At 46.4% G+C, this 15,466-nt stretch overlaps 1 protein-coding gene across 3 annotated transcripts in view; it reads left to right on the top strand.

Moving 5' to 3' along the window:
* Positions 1-15,466, top strand: part of mdga2a (MAM domain containing glycosylphosphatidylinositol anchor 2a) — a 52,811-nt gene that overhangs the window by 27,609 nt on the left and 9,736 nt on the right. For 2 of the 3 annotated variants that reach the window (XR_013772705.1, XM_079286653.1), the window contains exons 8-13: positions 693-995; positions 1,599-1,871; positions 5,578-5,726; positions 7,973-8,150; positions 13,588-13,608; positions 13,712-13,867. Coding sequence is in view for 2 of the 3 variants with exons in the window: in XM_079286653.1 (XP_079142779.1) it covers positions 693-995; positions 1,599-1,871; positions 5,578-5,726; positions 7,973-8,150; positions 13,588-13,608; positions 13,712-13,867 (1,080 nt within the window). In the remaining variant the exon portion in view is untranslated. The remainder of the gene's footprint in view (positions 1-692; positions 996-1,598; positions 1,872-5,577; positions 5,727-7,972; positions 8,151-13,587; positions 13,609-13,711; positions 13,868-15,466) is intronic. The other variant, XM_079286654.1, reaches the window with a different exon arrangement.

Here is a 15,466-nt window from a genome sequence, read left to right as displayed (position 1 = left end):
AGAGAAAGGAGGGGGAGGAGGAAGAAGAGAGGAGGAAAGGAAAGAGGAGGAAGGAGAGAGGAGGAAAGGGGGAAAGGAGAGAGGAGGAAAGAGAAGGAAGGAGGAGAGAGGAGGGAGGAGAGAAAGGAAAGGGGAAGAGGAGGAAGGGAGAGGAAGAGGAAGAAGAGAGAAGGAAAGGGGATGAGGAAGAGGAGGAGAGAGGAGGAAAGAGGGAGAGAGGAAAGGAGAGGAGGGAGAAGGAAAGAGGAGGAAGGAGGGAAAGGGGAGAGGAGGAAGGAAGGAAAGGAGAGAGGAGAGGAGGAAGGAGAGAAAGGGAAGGAGGGAAAGGAGAGGAGGAAGGAGAGAAAAGAGAGAGGAGGAAGGAGAGAGGAAAGGAGAGAGAAGGAAAGGAGAGGAGGAAGGAGAGAGGAGGAAAGAGGAGGAAGGAGAGAAAGGGAGGAGGAGGAAGAAGAGAGGAGAGAGGAGGGGAAAGAGGAGGAAGGAAAGAGAAGTAAGGAGGAAAGAGGGAGAGGGAGAGAGGAGGAAGGAGAGAAAGGGAGGAGGGAGAAGAGGGGGAAGGAGAGAAGGCGAGGTGAGGAAGCAGAGGAGGAAGGAGAGGAAGAAGGAGAGACTCTTTGAATCCCGTGACAACAGGCTCCGCCCATCAGCCTGTCACATGACGTCCTGAATGGCCTCGTTCTCTCTGTCCTCAGTTCCTCCAGAGCTGTCCGTCCCCATGGGGCGCTCTCACCTGGTGGCTCAGGAGGGCAGCACCGTGGACCTGCAGTGTCTGGTCTCTGGTAAACCCAAACCCATCATCCTGTGGTCCCGGGTGGAGGAGGGCGGGGGGGCGGCTCTGATGCCGGACGGCTCGGAGCAGACGGAGAGCTACGACGGAGTCCTGAGGGTCCACAACGTCACCAGAGACATGAGCGGAACCTTCTGCTGCCAGACGAGTCAGTACAACGGGTTCAACGTGAAGCCCAGAGAGGCTGTGATCACGCTGGTGGTGCAGTGTGGGTAATACACTCATATATACACTGTACACACACACACACACATATGTATGTGTGTATGTATGTGTGTGTGTGTGTATGTGTGTATGTATGTATGTATGTATATGTATGTATATATATATATATATATCTCAGTAAACATGAGTTTATGGTTTCAAGTCTTCTTCAATACAGCATGATGTTCATTTAGTACATTATGGTCCATTTAGAGTCACACAGACCATAAAGCAGGGGATGCTTTAGGGCGGGGCTACACGCTGATTGACAGGTCGACACCAGAGACGTATACGGCGTCTCTACGTCACTCCTCAGTCCAGATATGGTCACTTCCTGTTCACTGGTTGAGAAAAAATAAAATCTCATGTTTACAATGTTTACTGAGGGAATAAATCAAGAGAGAAGTAGAGTCATTTTCTCACAGACCTCTATGCTACCAGAGGAGTCGCCCCCTGGTGGACACTAGAGAGAATGCAGCTTTAACACATGAAGCTTTGACTTCACTCTTCACAACCAGAGGTTGCTCCCTGATCTGGACTCAAAACGACATTTGCTGATATTCTTGGTGCTCTATCGTCTCATACTTCCTGTGCTGGTCCCCAACAGTCCCCCCCACCGTGGAGCCGGTGTTCACAGAGGTCCGTCAGGCTCTCGGCCGGGCGTTTAGCCTCACCTGCCGCCTGCTGCGAGCTCACCCGGCGCGCCTCCTGCGGTACGAGTGGAAGCTGGGCTCCCGCCTCCTCACCGTCGGGCAGTTCAGTGACCAGCGCGACGACACCAGCTACCTGGTCAAGGCGCTGAACCGAGAGGGATACGGCGAGTACACCTGTGACATCACCAACGAGGCCGGCGCAGGGCGCTGCACCTTCTTGGTCACAGGTGAGTCGGCTTGACTGGTGCATGATGGGATGTGGTTTTTAGGCTTGACGGTGTGAGCAGGTTGGGTTTCCTGTTTGTGAACCAGTTTGGACCCGTTTTAAATGACTTCAGACTCGACTTGGACGAGTCTCTAATATTTTGAGCCTTAGTTTGGGCTTGGCTTATTAAATGACTCGGGACTTAACATGTGGACCAAACTGAACTTGTGCTGGGAGTGACTTGAGACTTGACATGAACTTGTCTCGAGTGACTTGAGACTGTAAACCAGCTGTGCATGTCTTCCTCCCAGTCTCCCAGTGAAGCCAGTAGCTGATAGTGAGGTTCTACTGACAGACCTGAGGTCTGCTGGGAACTCTGAGCTGTATTTCAAAGTGTTTACATCTGAAGGAGGATGAACACGATGATGAATTAGAGTTGATCTTCATCATGAAGTCCTGTGTGTTGGCAGACCGAAGCAGAGAATCACAGAGCTTCCTCGAGGGACTTTAAAGTGTCATAAATAATAATGTGCAGAGCTTCAGGAAACCCAAAGTCCTCTAAAACATCTGAAGTGACAACAAAGATTAGGAAACGGCTGACTGCCTCTGTGCTGTTCAGGTAACAGACCACTTCTCATGACTGTGAAATCTTTATCTCCTGCTACATATGATTGTCTCTGAATGTATTATTCCATGAACTGTGAATTCTGGAACATGTTTTCAAAGTTCCATCAGGTTTTCTTTCTTGATTTTATTTCCTCACAGTCAGCATTTAGTCAACAAAGTTCTGCTTCTGTTGTAAAAACGTTTCCTTGTTTTTGTCTTCAGGACACTGAGATGTGTTCTTTAGCACCGTTTCCCACTAAAGTTCATCAAGTTTGTCTCTGAGTTGAAGCAGCAGAAGAGATTCTCCTTCATGTTCATTATTCATGTTTCCATCAGTCTGAATTTACAGCAGAGTCACTGGTATTCACACTGAATGGACATCTCCGGTATTCACTGGGACGTTTCCTTATGTGCCTCCTCATCCTCCTCATCCTGTTTTCTTTGTCTTCTTTACTTGGAGGAAGTCCTCAAGCTCACTTCAGTGATCTTCATCACCAACATGCCTGGTTCACTTCAGGCACTTTAGGCTGATGTGGAAGTTGTTGAAAATACGTTGGTGAGGACCAGAACAAAAGAAAAGGGCCAATGCAGCGTGAATAGAAAGTTTGGTTCAGTCCAATAATCTCTGGTGATTTAGTCCCGGTTTGGACCTGGTTTCTCTGGTGTTTCAGTCCCGGTTTCGACCTGGTTTCTCTGGTGTTTCAGTCCCGGTTTGGACCTGGTTTCTCTGGTGATTTAGTCCCGGTTCGGACCTGGTTTCTCTGGTGTTTTAGTCCCGGTTTGGACCTGGTTTCTCTGGTGTTCCAGTCCCGGTTTGGACCTGGTTTCTCTGGTGTTTCAGTCCCGGTTTGGACCTGGTTTCTCTGGTGATTTAGTCCCGGTTCGGACCTGGTTTCTCTGGTGTTTTAGTCCCGGTTTGGACCTGGTTTCTCTGGTGTTCCAGTCCCGGTTTGGACCTGGTTTCTCTGGTGTTTCAGTCCCGGTTTGGACCTGGTTTCTCTGGTGTTTTAGTCCCGGTTTGGACCTGGTTTCTCTGGTGTTCCAGTCCCGGTTTGGACCTGGTTTCTCTGGTGTTTCAGTCCCGGTTTGGACCTGGTTTCTCTGGTGTTTTAGTCCCGGTTTGGACCTGGTTTCTCTGGTGTTTTAGTCCCGGTTTGGACCCGGTTTCTCTGGTGTTTCAGTCCCGGTTTGGACCTGGTTTCTCTGGTGTTTTAGTCCTGGTTTGGATCTGGTTTCTCTGGTGTTCCAGTCCCGGTTCGGGCCTGGTTTCTCTGGTGTTTCAGTCCCGGTTTGGACCTGGTTTCTCTGGTGATTTAGTCCCGGTTCGGACCTGGTTTCTCTGGTGTTTTAGTCCCGGTTTGGACCTGGTTTCTCTGGTGTTCCAGTCCCGGTTTGGACCTGGTTTCTCTGGTGTTCCAGTCCCGGTTTGGACCTGGTTTCTCTGGTGTTTTAGTCCCGGTTTGGACCTGGTTTCTCTGGTGTTCCAGTCCCGGTTTGGACCTGGTTTCTCTGGTGTTTCAGTCCCGGTTTGGACCTGGTTTCTCTGGTGTTTTAGTCCCGGTTTGGACCTGGTTTCTCTGGTGTTCCAGTCCCGGTTTGGACCTGGTTTCTCTGGTGTTCCAGTCCCGGTTTGGACCTGGTTTCTCTGGTGTTTCAGTCCCGGTTTGGACCTGGTTTCTCTGGTGTTTTAGTCCCGGTTTGGACCTGGTTTCTCTGGTGTTCCAGTCCCGGTTTGGACCTGGTTTCTCTGGTGTTCCAGTCCCGGGTTGGACCTGGTTTCTCTGGTGTTTTAGTCCCGGTTTGGACCTGGTTTCTCTGGTGTTCCAGTCCCGGTTTGGACCTGGTTTCTCTGGTGTTTCAGTCCCGGTTTGGACCTGGTTTCTCTGGTGTTTCAGTCCCAGTTCGGACCTGGTTTCTCTGGTGATTTAGTCCCGGTTTGGACCTGGTTTCTCTGGTGTTCCAGTCCCGGTTTGGACCTGGTTTCTCTGGTTTTTTAGTCCCGGATTGGACCTGGTTTCTCTGGTGTTTTAGTCCCGGTTTGGACCTGGTTTCTCTGGTGTTTTAGTCCCGGTTTGGACCTGGTTTCTCTGGTGTTTCAGTCCCGGTTTGGACCTGGTTTCTCTGGTGTCCCAGTCCCGGTTTGGACCTGGTTTCTCTGGTGTTCCAGTCCCGGTTTGGACCTGGTTTCTCTGGTGTTTCAGTCCCGGTTTGGACCTGGTTTCTCTGGTGTTTTAATCCTTGTTTGGACCTGGTTTCTCTGGTGTTTTAGTCCTTGTTTGGACCTGGTTTCTCTGGTGTTTTAGTCCTTGTTTGGACCTGGTTTCTCTGGTGTATTAGTCCTTGTTTGGACCTGGTTTCGCTGGTGTTTTAATCCTTGTTTGGACCTGGTTTCTCTGGTTTTAGTCCTTGTTTGGACCTGGTTTCTCTGGTGTTTTAGTCCTGGTTTGGTCCAGTATTTGAAAGTTGCAGTTCATTCTTGTCAGTCTTAACTCAAAGCCCACTTACTACCTTTTTTATGGAGCTTTCAACCACATCTCATAATCACTGAAACAACTGAATCAACTACTGAAATTATTATTTTTTCAAAAGTAGTCTGAGTCCCTGAGCTGAGTCAGCCAATCAGGACTAAGCTCTGTGTTATCAGGTTGTCCATGTTGGAGGTTTTGTCCAGTCAGGTGAGTTGTTCTTCTTTGGTGGTTTAATCCTCCACATTGCACATCAGCAGAAACACACACACACGCACGCACGCACACACATGCACGGCCACACACGCACGCACTTTTACTGTCATATTAACTTGAGCTTTATAATCCTGCTGCCTCTCAGATTAACACACACTCTTCTTCCTCTTTCATCATCTCTTCCTCTTCTCTCTCGTTGGACCAAACAAACATGGAGACGGTGACCTAATTGAGTGTTCACTTTGTTGCCATGACGACTGAATTCATCACAAACTGACCTAGAATCTGACAGTGAACAAATTTTCAATGACAGAATGTAAAACTGTGCGACTGTGACTGGATGTCAAGTCAGTGAAATGCACCCTGGGAGTCGTAGTTGACTCCTCCCCCTCTCTGCTTCCGGCCCTGTGTGTGACCCCTCCCCCCCCTGTGTCTTCTCAGGGAAGGCCTTCGCCCCAGAGTTTTACCACGACACCTACAGCGCTCTGTGGCAGAACCGACCTCGAGTCTACGGTTTCAAGCTGCAGTGGACGCAGATGGAGCCCAACGCCGTGGACCCGATCCTGGCCTACAGACTCGGTATCAGACAGGTCAGCACATGAAGTCAGTTCATGAGAAGTAAAATATAGAATGTAATACAATCAGAGCTTGAAATTATTTAACAGCTGCTCGATTTTCAGGTTTCCCTCCAGACCAGATTATTTCTTAAAATATGGGACTTCTCCTTTAATCTCTCCTCGTGTTGCAGAACGACTTTGTCTCTTTTCAATAAATGAAATATTGACTTTAAACTAAAGATTACTTTCAGTTTTAATCAGTCAATCTCGTTGTTTGCTCAATGGCACATAAGAAGGTGGTCGTTGTCCTGGAACCGACCAATCAGATGCTGTTTACAGAGATTTAAGAACAAAATTGAATTGCGAGAGGAAGTGCTGATGGGACAGAAAATCATAAGAGGAGGACGACGACGATGATGATGATGCAGAGAGACTGGAGAGAAAAATAAGGACGACGACGAGTTTAGAGGAAGAGGATGAGGAGGAGGAAGTGTTTAAAGGAGGATGAAATAACAGCTCTCTGTTTTGATGCTTAAAGAAAAATCTTTGGTCCGTCTGCGTTGAACTTATATCGATGTATTTTATTACGTTGTGGTTCCATGAAGCTAAATCCATTTAATTTAGTTTACCAAAACTAAATATGTTGGTCAACCATGTTTTTCAACATGACGAGACGGTGACGAGACGGTGACGGAAGTATAAACACCATGACAACGCTCACAGGGAGGGGGGGAGGGGGGGAGGGGATTGGAGACCTGTGTTCGTTCCTCATGTGAAACGAGAAGTCAACGTTGCCTTATTTGTCACGTAACTTGTGTACTTCATTCACGGCACTTCAGTAGTTATTTTAACCCAAACCACCAGATCCTTTCCTAAAACTAAGTAGTTTTGTTGCCTAAAGCTAACTGAGTTGTTTCCTGTGAAGAGAGCAGTTTATTTTGAAAAGACGAGCAGAAATTGACGAGTGTTGCTGGACTTGAGGAGTAACGTTTTGTAAGATATTAATATGAACTGTTGGAGAGTTTATCTGAAGCTGATGAGGAGTTAATGACTCATCTTCTTCTTGGTGTTTCTCTGTTGAGCTGCAGGGTGGTGGAGGTTTTTGTTTTTACATTTTAGATTTGAGACCAAAACACAAGTTGTTCACTGAATTAAATTCAATTTTTTTTAGTCTCAGTCTGGAAGATATTTTTAACTCGACAAAATGATTGAAAGACTCAAGCAGATCATATTCTTCATTACTGGCCCTTGAAAATCTAAAGAAAATGCAAAATGGGGGCTTTCTGGGGCCCAAAATATCATCCTTTTCTCTCCCTGCTCGTTACCTTTTCATTATTTCTGTTACTTTTATCTGTGGAAATAGATCATTTTCAAACCTTTGAAAATCGTTCCACCATTCAATCCATGAATATCAGCGTGTCATCAAATTAACATCGACTTTTGATTAAATTTGGAAGGAAAAGTAAAATGATTCCGTGTTACCTCATTGTTGATATTCTGAAACTAAATACAAATATTACATGTAAAGTGTAATGTATGTATTTCAGTTCTTCATTGTTTTTAAAATCTATCTATATGACGTTGTGGGGACTCAGAGCTCGTGTGTGAGAACAGAGGTCTGGTCCCCACAAGGTTCACCTGTAGGTTAACTCAGCGGTTCTCAAACCTCTTCTGTCGCGCTCCACTTTGGAGGAAGAAAAATGTTCATGCCCCACCGCCCCAACTAAACTGTAACAAAATAGTCTTTGTTGAATTTTTATTGAAACAACATTTTGTGACCTGTTTTGCACTAAACATCTTTTCAAGACAACAATAAAGTGCAACCTGTGAAAAACTAAAGGAAACACGTTTCCTACTATGCGCAGCTCGTTCAGACATAAAGCACCGACTGCTGCTCATCTCCCGCGTTCACTGTGAAGCAGAGCCAGAGAGGCCTCGTCACATCTTCTTCTTGCTGCTCGCTGTTCGTCTCGGATGCTTTTCTGTTCCCGCCAAATGTCTCTTCATTGGGAACACTAAGCCACACATGTGAGCCGCCAAGGATCATGGCCGTAGCGCAAGCGTAACCTGTTAACGGCGTAACGTACACATGTACACGAAAGTACAGGCATTTCGCCATGTAGTTATTCATTACTTTAAAAAAAATCTGTGGCCGCGCCCCACAGTTTGAGAACCACTGGGTTAAAGGGTTAAGGTCAATGTAGCGTCCTCATAAGTCACAAAAACAAGTTTCTTTGTGTGTGTGTGTGTGTGTGTGCATGTGTGTCTGTATGTTCCAGATGAGTCAGTCTCGCTGGTGGGAGCAGGAGATCCCCATGGAGGCCACCATCCAGAAGGGGGAGCTGTTGACCTACAATCTGACTGAACTCATCAAACCGGAGTCGTACCTGGTCCGCCTCACCCCCATCACCCGCTACGGAGAGGGAGACGCCACCGAACGCATCATCACGTACAGCGGTACGCCGTCTACGCTTTAAACGCTAATGTTGTTCTGATCTTTTGTCTCGTTCACACCAGAAAGCAGCGCAGTGGAATTCATCCGCATGTCCTCAATATATAATAATAATAATAATAATAACAACAACAATAACAATATATTCATTGGGGAGATGTTGGCAAACTGTGAACATGCTCGCACTAATTAGCTCCTCCATCTTAGACTCAATGGTCAAACGCTATTAAGCTTGCGACGCTGGTTTGAACAGTGGTGGGTCATCAGGGCCTGCAAGGCCTTCTCTGCTGGCCTAAACAGGATCACAAAGTTAACTGTTTTATAATTGAATACGTTTTCTTAAATACACTACATGTATTGTAATTTATATAATATTTCTCCATTATCTTATGTTCTCATTGCACAGCTCCTGTCTTCCTCAGTTGCTCTGCTTCCAGTGCAGCTTGTTTTAAGTAGAGCTTTTATCCAATCAGATCTCACCTCTGTGTCTCTAGGTAGAACAGAGGCAGAGGCCTGCAGACTCACAAGTGCATCATGTGCACTTTAAGTGAACGGGGACGATGTTGTTGATTGTCAGTGTTCAACCAATCAGATCTTTAGTTTGACATGTTGGGCGTATTCTTTGACGTGTCAGAGCTGCTAGCTGGCCTATAGCTACGTGATTGGTCAGTGGGCTAGCCTGACATGTTGGACGGTGACAATCCCAAAATCTGCTGCCTCTGTGAGCGGACATGTTCAGCCTCAAACGCATTAAAACGTATTCAAGAAATACAACTAGGGAGACTCCACTGTCTTCACTAGCGTCCATGAATGGAGAAGGACTTCTTACTGGAACTAAAACACACGGATGTACTGAACAACCGTGAGATTAAACTCTTTGTTAACAAAGAAAGGAGGATGGACTTTGTCTTTAGATAGTGAACAGCAGCTCTGGTAAGTTAACTGCATTTGTTTTTATATCTGCAGTAGCTTTAATATGCTTGTTTACATATTATCATTTGTACAACTTGTTTTTATGAAGATGGATTTTTGTTTGGTTTTATATGTGATAGGAACCATTGTTACGTCCAGTGTTGCTCTGGGGACACATTTAGCCGGTGCCAGTGTTGCCAGCTTGACGACTTTCTAAACCCTCATGGAGACTTTATTTGTCAAAAGCTACGAGTGACAAATCTAGAGACTTGTTCTGGTGTTGATGGATAAGTTTGTGGTGTTTTGACGTTAAAGCTCGTACCTTCTGCTCTGTCGTGAACGAGCAGCGGTGCTGCCGTGAGCCCCTCCCCCGCCGCCCACAGAAGCCTCGCGCTGCAGTCAGAGCAGAGACGAGACGCACTCTATCTACAGGTGTTGGCTTCATTTTTACACGAAACAAATAATAAGCGTAGCTGTGTTTCAGCTGCAGGACAGCAGTGAAGGCACAGGTATAACATGCACGGCCCGCCACTGCGTTTGAAACCTGCATTGTTTACTTCCTTGTTTACTTGCAAACACTCTTCTTCCCTGCTTCTGTTGGCTCATTGCTGCGTTTCTTTGCAGGTTAGCGCCACCTGTGGTCGAGTGCCTTCCTGCAATAAAAACAAAACATCACTCTATAGTTCTTCCTCTATGGTAAAAAAACAACCTGCACAGGGTAGCTTTAAAATACAACTCGGCACTTCCTGCAAAGAATGTTTCACAATATAAGGACGGGACAGGATTATTTCCTTTGCTCTGCTATTAGGCTTTTAATGTGAAACATTTTTGCAGGAAGTGTAGCTCAACATTGTTTAAAAAATAAACCTGAAACGTTTGAGTCACTGGAACTTCATCAGTGACTAAGAACAGAGCTGTTGGCTGGTTTACTGATGGATATTAAACATTATTGTGACTTTATAAGTTAACATGGAGGAGGATCAGGTCTCTTAATATGTGATCACATTTAAAAAAAAGAAGAAATTAGAAATAATAATAAAATTAAAATCAATATTTTATAATGTCCTGCTAAACATAGTTACAGTCTGTAAACGAATAATTCATATTCAGTGATTGAGGCTGAAATATGAGATTTTAGAGTTTTATGATCCTAAAAACATCTGTTTATTTTATGCAGTGTTCTGTATAAAAACCCAATAAAACAAAAACGCTGGAAAAACAAGAGCACAGAAGAAATGTTGAGCTGTCACAGAAATCCTGACAGCAATAAAAATTAAAATCACAACTGCAGAGAAACGTCAAAATAGAAAATATAATACAAAACCACAAGAACAGAAGTGAAAGATGAGACACTCAGAGCGGGAAGAGAAGAAGAAGAGAACGAGGACCCGTCTGCTCTGTGATGTCGAGTTTTGACAGACTGTCAGTGAACGCCTCACCGCGAGGGTTCAAACAGGAAGTTCAGCAGACGCTGTGAAGGTAAACACCTCCACCTGCACTCAGCTCGGTCACATGACCTACAGCGGGTCACCTGACGTCTGAACAGCTGTTTGTTCTGAGCTTCAGTGAGTGAAGGAAACACATTTATCAGTTAAATGAGCAGAAGAAGAAGTGATGTACAAACCTGCTTCAAAGTGCCTGTGAGGGACTGCTATCTGGTCCTGAACCAGTCTCAGTGTAGTCCTGATCCTCTATATGAACCAGTCTCAGTGTAGTCCTGATCCTCTATCAGACCTCCATCAGTACAGAGACCATCAGAGAGAAGATGGTCTGTTTCTATAGAGTTGTTCTTGATGCTCGTCATCGGAGCCACCGGGTCGGATTCTGGTGAAACCAGATGAACTCATGCAGGTTCACCAGAACCTCCTTCAGCTCAGACCCCAGCAGAGACCGGTCCACCGTGGACAGACCCAGATCCTCCAGCAGAGACCGGTCCACTGTGGACGGACCCAGATCCTCCAGCAGAGACCGGTCCACTGTGGACGGACCCAGATACTCCAGCAGAGACCGGTCCACCGTGGACGGACCCAGATCCTCCAGCAGAGACCGGTCCACCGTGGACAGACCCAGATCCACCAACAGAGACCGGTCCACTGTGGACGGACCCAGATCCTCCAACGAGATCGGTCCACCGTGGACAGACCCAGATCCTCCAGCAGAGACCGGTCCACTGTGGACAGACCCAGATCCTCCAGCAGAGACCGGTCCACTGTGGACGGACCCAGATCCTCCAACGAGACCGGTCCACCGTGGACAGACCCAGATCCTCCAGAGAGACCGGTCCACAGTGGACCGACCCAGATCCTCCAGCAGAGACCGGTCCACTGTGGACAGACCCAGAGCTCCGGAGGGAGGAGGAGAGCTCAGCTCCCGACAGCAGCAGCGTCTCCTCCTCCTCCAGGAGCAGAGTCTCTCCTCTCTGCAGGAGACCCAGGACGTATTGCTGGACCCTCTGGAGGGAAGCGGGTACGGGAGAACCAGAACCAGGACTGAGAGGTTCAGACTGTCAGACCCTGCTGCAGTAAAATGAGAGGTTTTCTAAAGGGAGTCTGGTGCTCAGAGACACGATCACTTTAGTCCACCGGGACCAACAGAATCAAGACAACATGAAAGTTCATCGTAGTAACTTCATCTCTGTTTTTTAACAGTGTTTGAAACAATATACTTAGATATAAATGACTAAATATAGACTCTCTATGAAGCTTCGTAAAGCTGAGAGGAGCTTCAGCTGATCAGGTTCATAACTAGGGTTGGGCACCGAAACCCGGTGATTTCGGTGCTCCCTTTCGGTGCCTGAGCCGATTGAAATACTTTTTTACACGACTCTGATGACTCCGTCCTGGCAGCCTCGTTCCTCCGCTCCTCACTCAGTATTATTACAACCGGACGAGCCGTGCGCGCTTAGAAACGAACCCCTCCATCATTCTGGCGAAGCTTCGGCCATGATTTATTAAAATAAAAATAAAAAGGAGACCGAGATCTGTCAAACGGCTGGCAGGCTACTGACTTCCTCCATCGACATCCGGGTACTTAGCGCCGCCGCTCATAACAAGCACAACATCCACAGGCACGCGGAACCGTCTTCTTCTTTGAGGTGTAGTGGCGGTTGGCGCATTAGCGCCACCAACTGATAAAATAAAATATAATAAAATAAGTCAGGAGAGGTTTGGTATTTTGCCAGAGAAGGCAAATATGCTCATATTTCTGCAAAATAATTTCTGAAGTTTGAAGCTGTAGTGTGTGTACAGAGTGTGTGTGTGTTGTTTTATCTACATTTATTTAAGTATACTGTAAACTGTTAACAGTTAATATATTGTTCATAGTTTGAAGTTGAAAAGTTTGAAGCTGTAGTTTGACGCAAAGTGTTTTGTATTTATTTTTATTTATAGTATACTTTAACAGTTACTTTTTTCTTCAAATTGAACAATATATTATCGGTTCAGGCACTGTTTAGGCACTGGTATCATTTTAAAAGTATCGTTTTAGCACCGGTTACGGAAAAAACCCAAACGATACCCAACCCTATTCATAACTATGTGTTTTATTGAGGTTTATTAAATATCTATCATCCACGCTTTCAGATACTTTTGGGAAACGAGGCCTGGGTCAAGTTCGTGGTCTAGGATTGAGAATTGGCCTGTAACCTGTGTCCTCACTCTCCACAGCTAAAACATAGTCCCCACGATGATATACAAACACACACACACACACACACACAGCACCCAGAGCTCATTAATTAGTGCTGGTTGATAACGGAGCACAAGCTTGTTGCCAAATGACGCAGCAGCTGTTCACACAGTCATAGTTTCCAACAGCTGGTGTGTGTGTGTGTGTGTGTGTGTGTGTGTGTGTGTGTGTGTGTGTGTGTAATTACCCTTTCGCTATGAAAATCGGATTAAAAAACAGGTGTCTGTGTCAAACCTGCTGCTGGTTTAGTTTTACGTCTTCACTTCCTGTTTAAATGTCCCAGTTAAGTGTCTTTGTCTTCTTGTTCTGTGACATATTTCACAGGGAAAAGCGGTGAACATATACAAGAAGGATTTAATTCTAATCCTTGTCTTTTGATTGGACTTTTTCACCCACTTGAAACTAGAGATTGAGACATAAACTCATGTTTACAATGTTTACTGAGGTAATAAATCAAGAGAGAAGTAGAGTCATTTTCTCATAGACTTCTATACAACCAGAGGAGTCGCCCCCTGGTGGACACTAGAGAGAATGCAGCTTTAACACATGAAGCTTTGACTTCACTCAGCAGAACCAGAGCGTTCTGAAAGGTTTCAGTTTTAAACACGTGGTTAACATTGTGAATTGAAACCAAAACTACTTAAAATATGTACATTTGTTATGTTAATTATGTCTGGTAAGAGATCGCCGCCTAACAATAAACGTAAATATTTGTCGAAAAAGCTGCTTGAACACACAACTGTTTTTGATTGTTTTTTCTTGTGTTGCAAAAACAGACTAAACTATATTTCATTGTGCATCTCTGTCGTATAATAACACTCTTCTTGTCTCTTTTCCCTTCAGCTCCTGTTAACCCACATCTCAGTAAGTACCCTGAACCCCTCTACAGATACTCTGAGTCATTCATGCGTTTATATTTTAAAAAGGTCTTCAGATATACATGTAATGTGTGTGTGTGTGTGTTCAGGGGAGTTCCAGTGTGGCTTCGAGGACGAGGTGTTGTGTTTGTTCTCTCAGGACAAAACGGACGAGTTCGACTGGACGCGTCACAGCGCCGGCACACGAGACACCAAATACACCCCGAACACCGGACCGAGCGCCGACCACAACGGCTCCAAACAGGGTACACACACACGCGCACGCACACACACGCGCACACACACTCAACTAGGCTAGTTAAAATTAAAGGAACAAACTTCCTCTCTGATGTTTTGATCCTCGATCCCGGGTTAGGGTTAGGGTTTCTTAACGTTGTTTCTTAACATTATGTTAGGTTGTTAAGTTACGTTATGATAAATTCTTTCTTAATGTCGTTGCGTTGCGTCGTTGCGTTGCGTTGCGTCGTTGCGTTGCGTCGTTGCGTTGCGTCGTTGCGTTGCGTCGTTGCGTTGCGTCGTTGCGTTGCGTCGTTGCGTTGCGTCGTTGCGTCGTTGCGTCGTTGCGTCGTTGCGTCGTTGCGTTGCGTCGTTGCGTTGCGTCGTTGCGTTGCGTCGTTGCGTTGCGTCGCTGCGTTGCGTCGTTGCGTTGCGTCGTTGCGTTGCGTCGTTGCGTTGCGTCGTTGCGTTGCGTCGTTGCGTTGCGTCGTTGCGTTGCGTCGTTGCGTTGCGTCGTTGCGTCGCGTCGTTGCGTCGCGTCGTTGCGCCGCGTCGTTGCGTCGCGTCGTTGCGTCGCGTCGTTGCGTCGCGTCGGTGCGTCGCGTCGGTGCGTCGCGTCGTCGCGTCGTCGCGTCGTCGCGTCGTCGCGTCGCGTCGTCGCGTCGTCGCGTCGCGTCGCCGCGTCGCGTCGTCGCGTCGCCGCGTCGTCGCGTCGTCGCGTCGCCGCGCGGCGTCGTTGCGCGCCGTCGTTGCGCGGCGTCGCTGCGCGCCGTCGCTGCGCGCCGTCGCTGCGCGCCGTCGCTGCGCGCCGTCGCTGCGTTGCGTCGTGTGTTTTTGCAAGCGAGATACAACGCTGATATGAAAATTATTCATGAAGCATCTTTCTGTTTCAGAAACATCACCAATGGCAGCTCATCAGTTTGCAGAAGCGTACAATGTACAACATTCTGGTGACTGTGTTGTTTCTGCAGCTGTAAAGATAATAATATGCTTTAAAAATGAACTTTAACTGCAGTTAAATGTCACAGTCAGAAAATGATAAACAGGGAGACGAAGATTTCCAATTTGAACAAGGAGCACCGTGGAAATAAGCTTTTATTTTTGTTGCGTTTTCATCGTCGACCATTTCAATTCTGTTCTTTAAAATAGAACATTGTCTAAATTGCTACATTTTCCAATGGAGTTTGGCGTCTCTCCTCCCGAACAGGCAGATAGACGTTATCAGAAGCAGCATGTCACAGATGCAGACTGATCACAGCGAGGACAACGTCAGACTGAATTCTCTTTGTTCTGTCAACGCTGACTCTGGATCTGTTCGTAGGCGTAACAAGCCGAGCTGTCAAACTGTCCGTTATGTCTTCGGTTAGATAAACATAACTTTAACATCTGTCCCGGAGCTAAATTAGTTTGCAGGAGACAGTGACAGTTTAGAGTTGACAGTTTTATTTTGTTGTTTTACTTTTTACTTTTGAACGGTGGGGACTTCAGTTTGACAGCTGGAATTATTTCAGCTGTTAAAAATGTTCAAGCAGAAGCAAAGTGTGAGGGCTTCAACAGATGTTCAACAATGATGAAGGAAGAAATGTGTCTGTCAGAGGAAAAGAAACACTAAGTTGGGACAAAAGAGA

This window comes from Melanostigma gelatinosum (genome assembly GCF_949748355.1).
Source record: "Melanostigma gelatinosum genome assembly, chromosome: 16".
Lineage (NCBI taxonomy): Eukaryota > Metazoa > Chordata > Actinopteri > Perciformes > Zoarcidae > Melanostigma > Melanostigma gelatinosum.
Note: the sequence above shows the minus strand (reverse complement) of the source record. Positions and strands in the feature narration are given on the sequence as shown.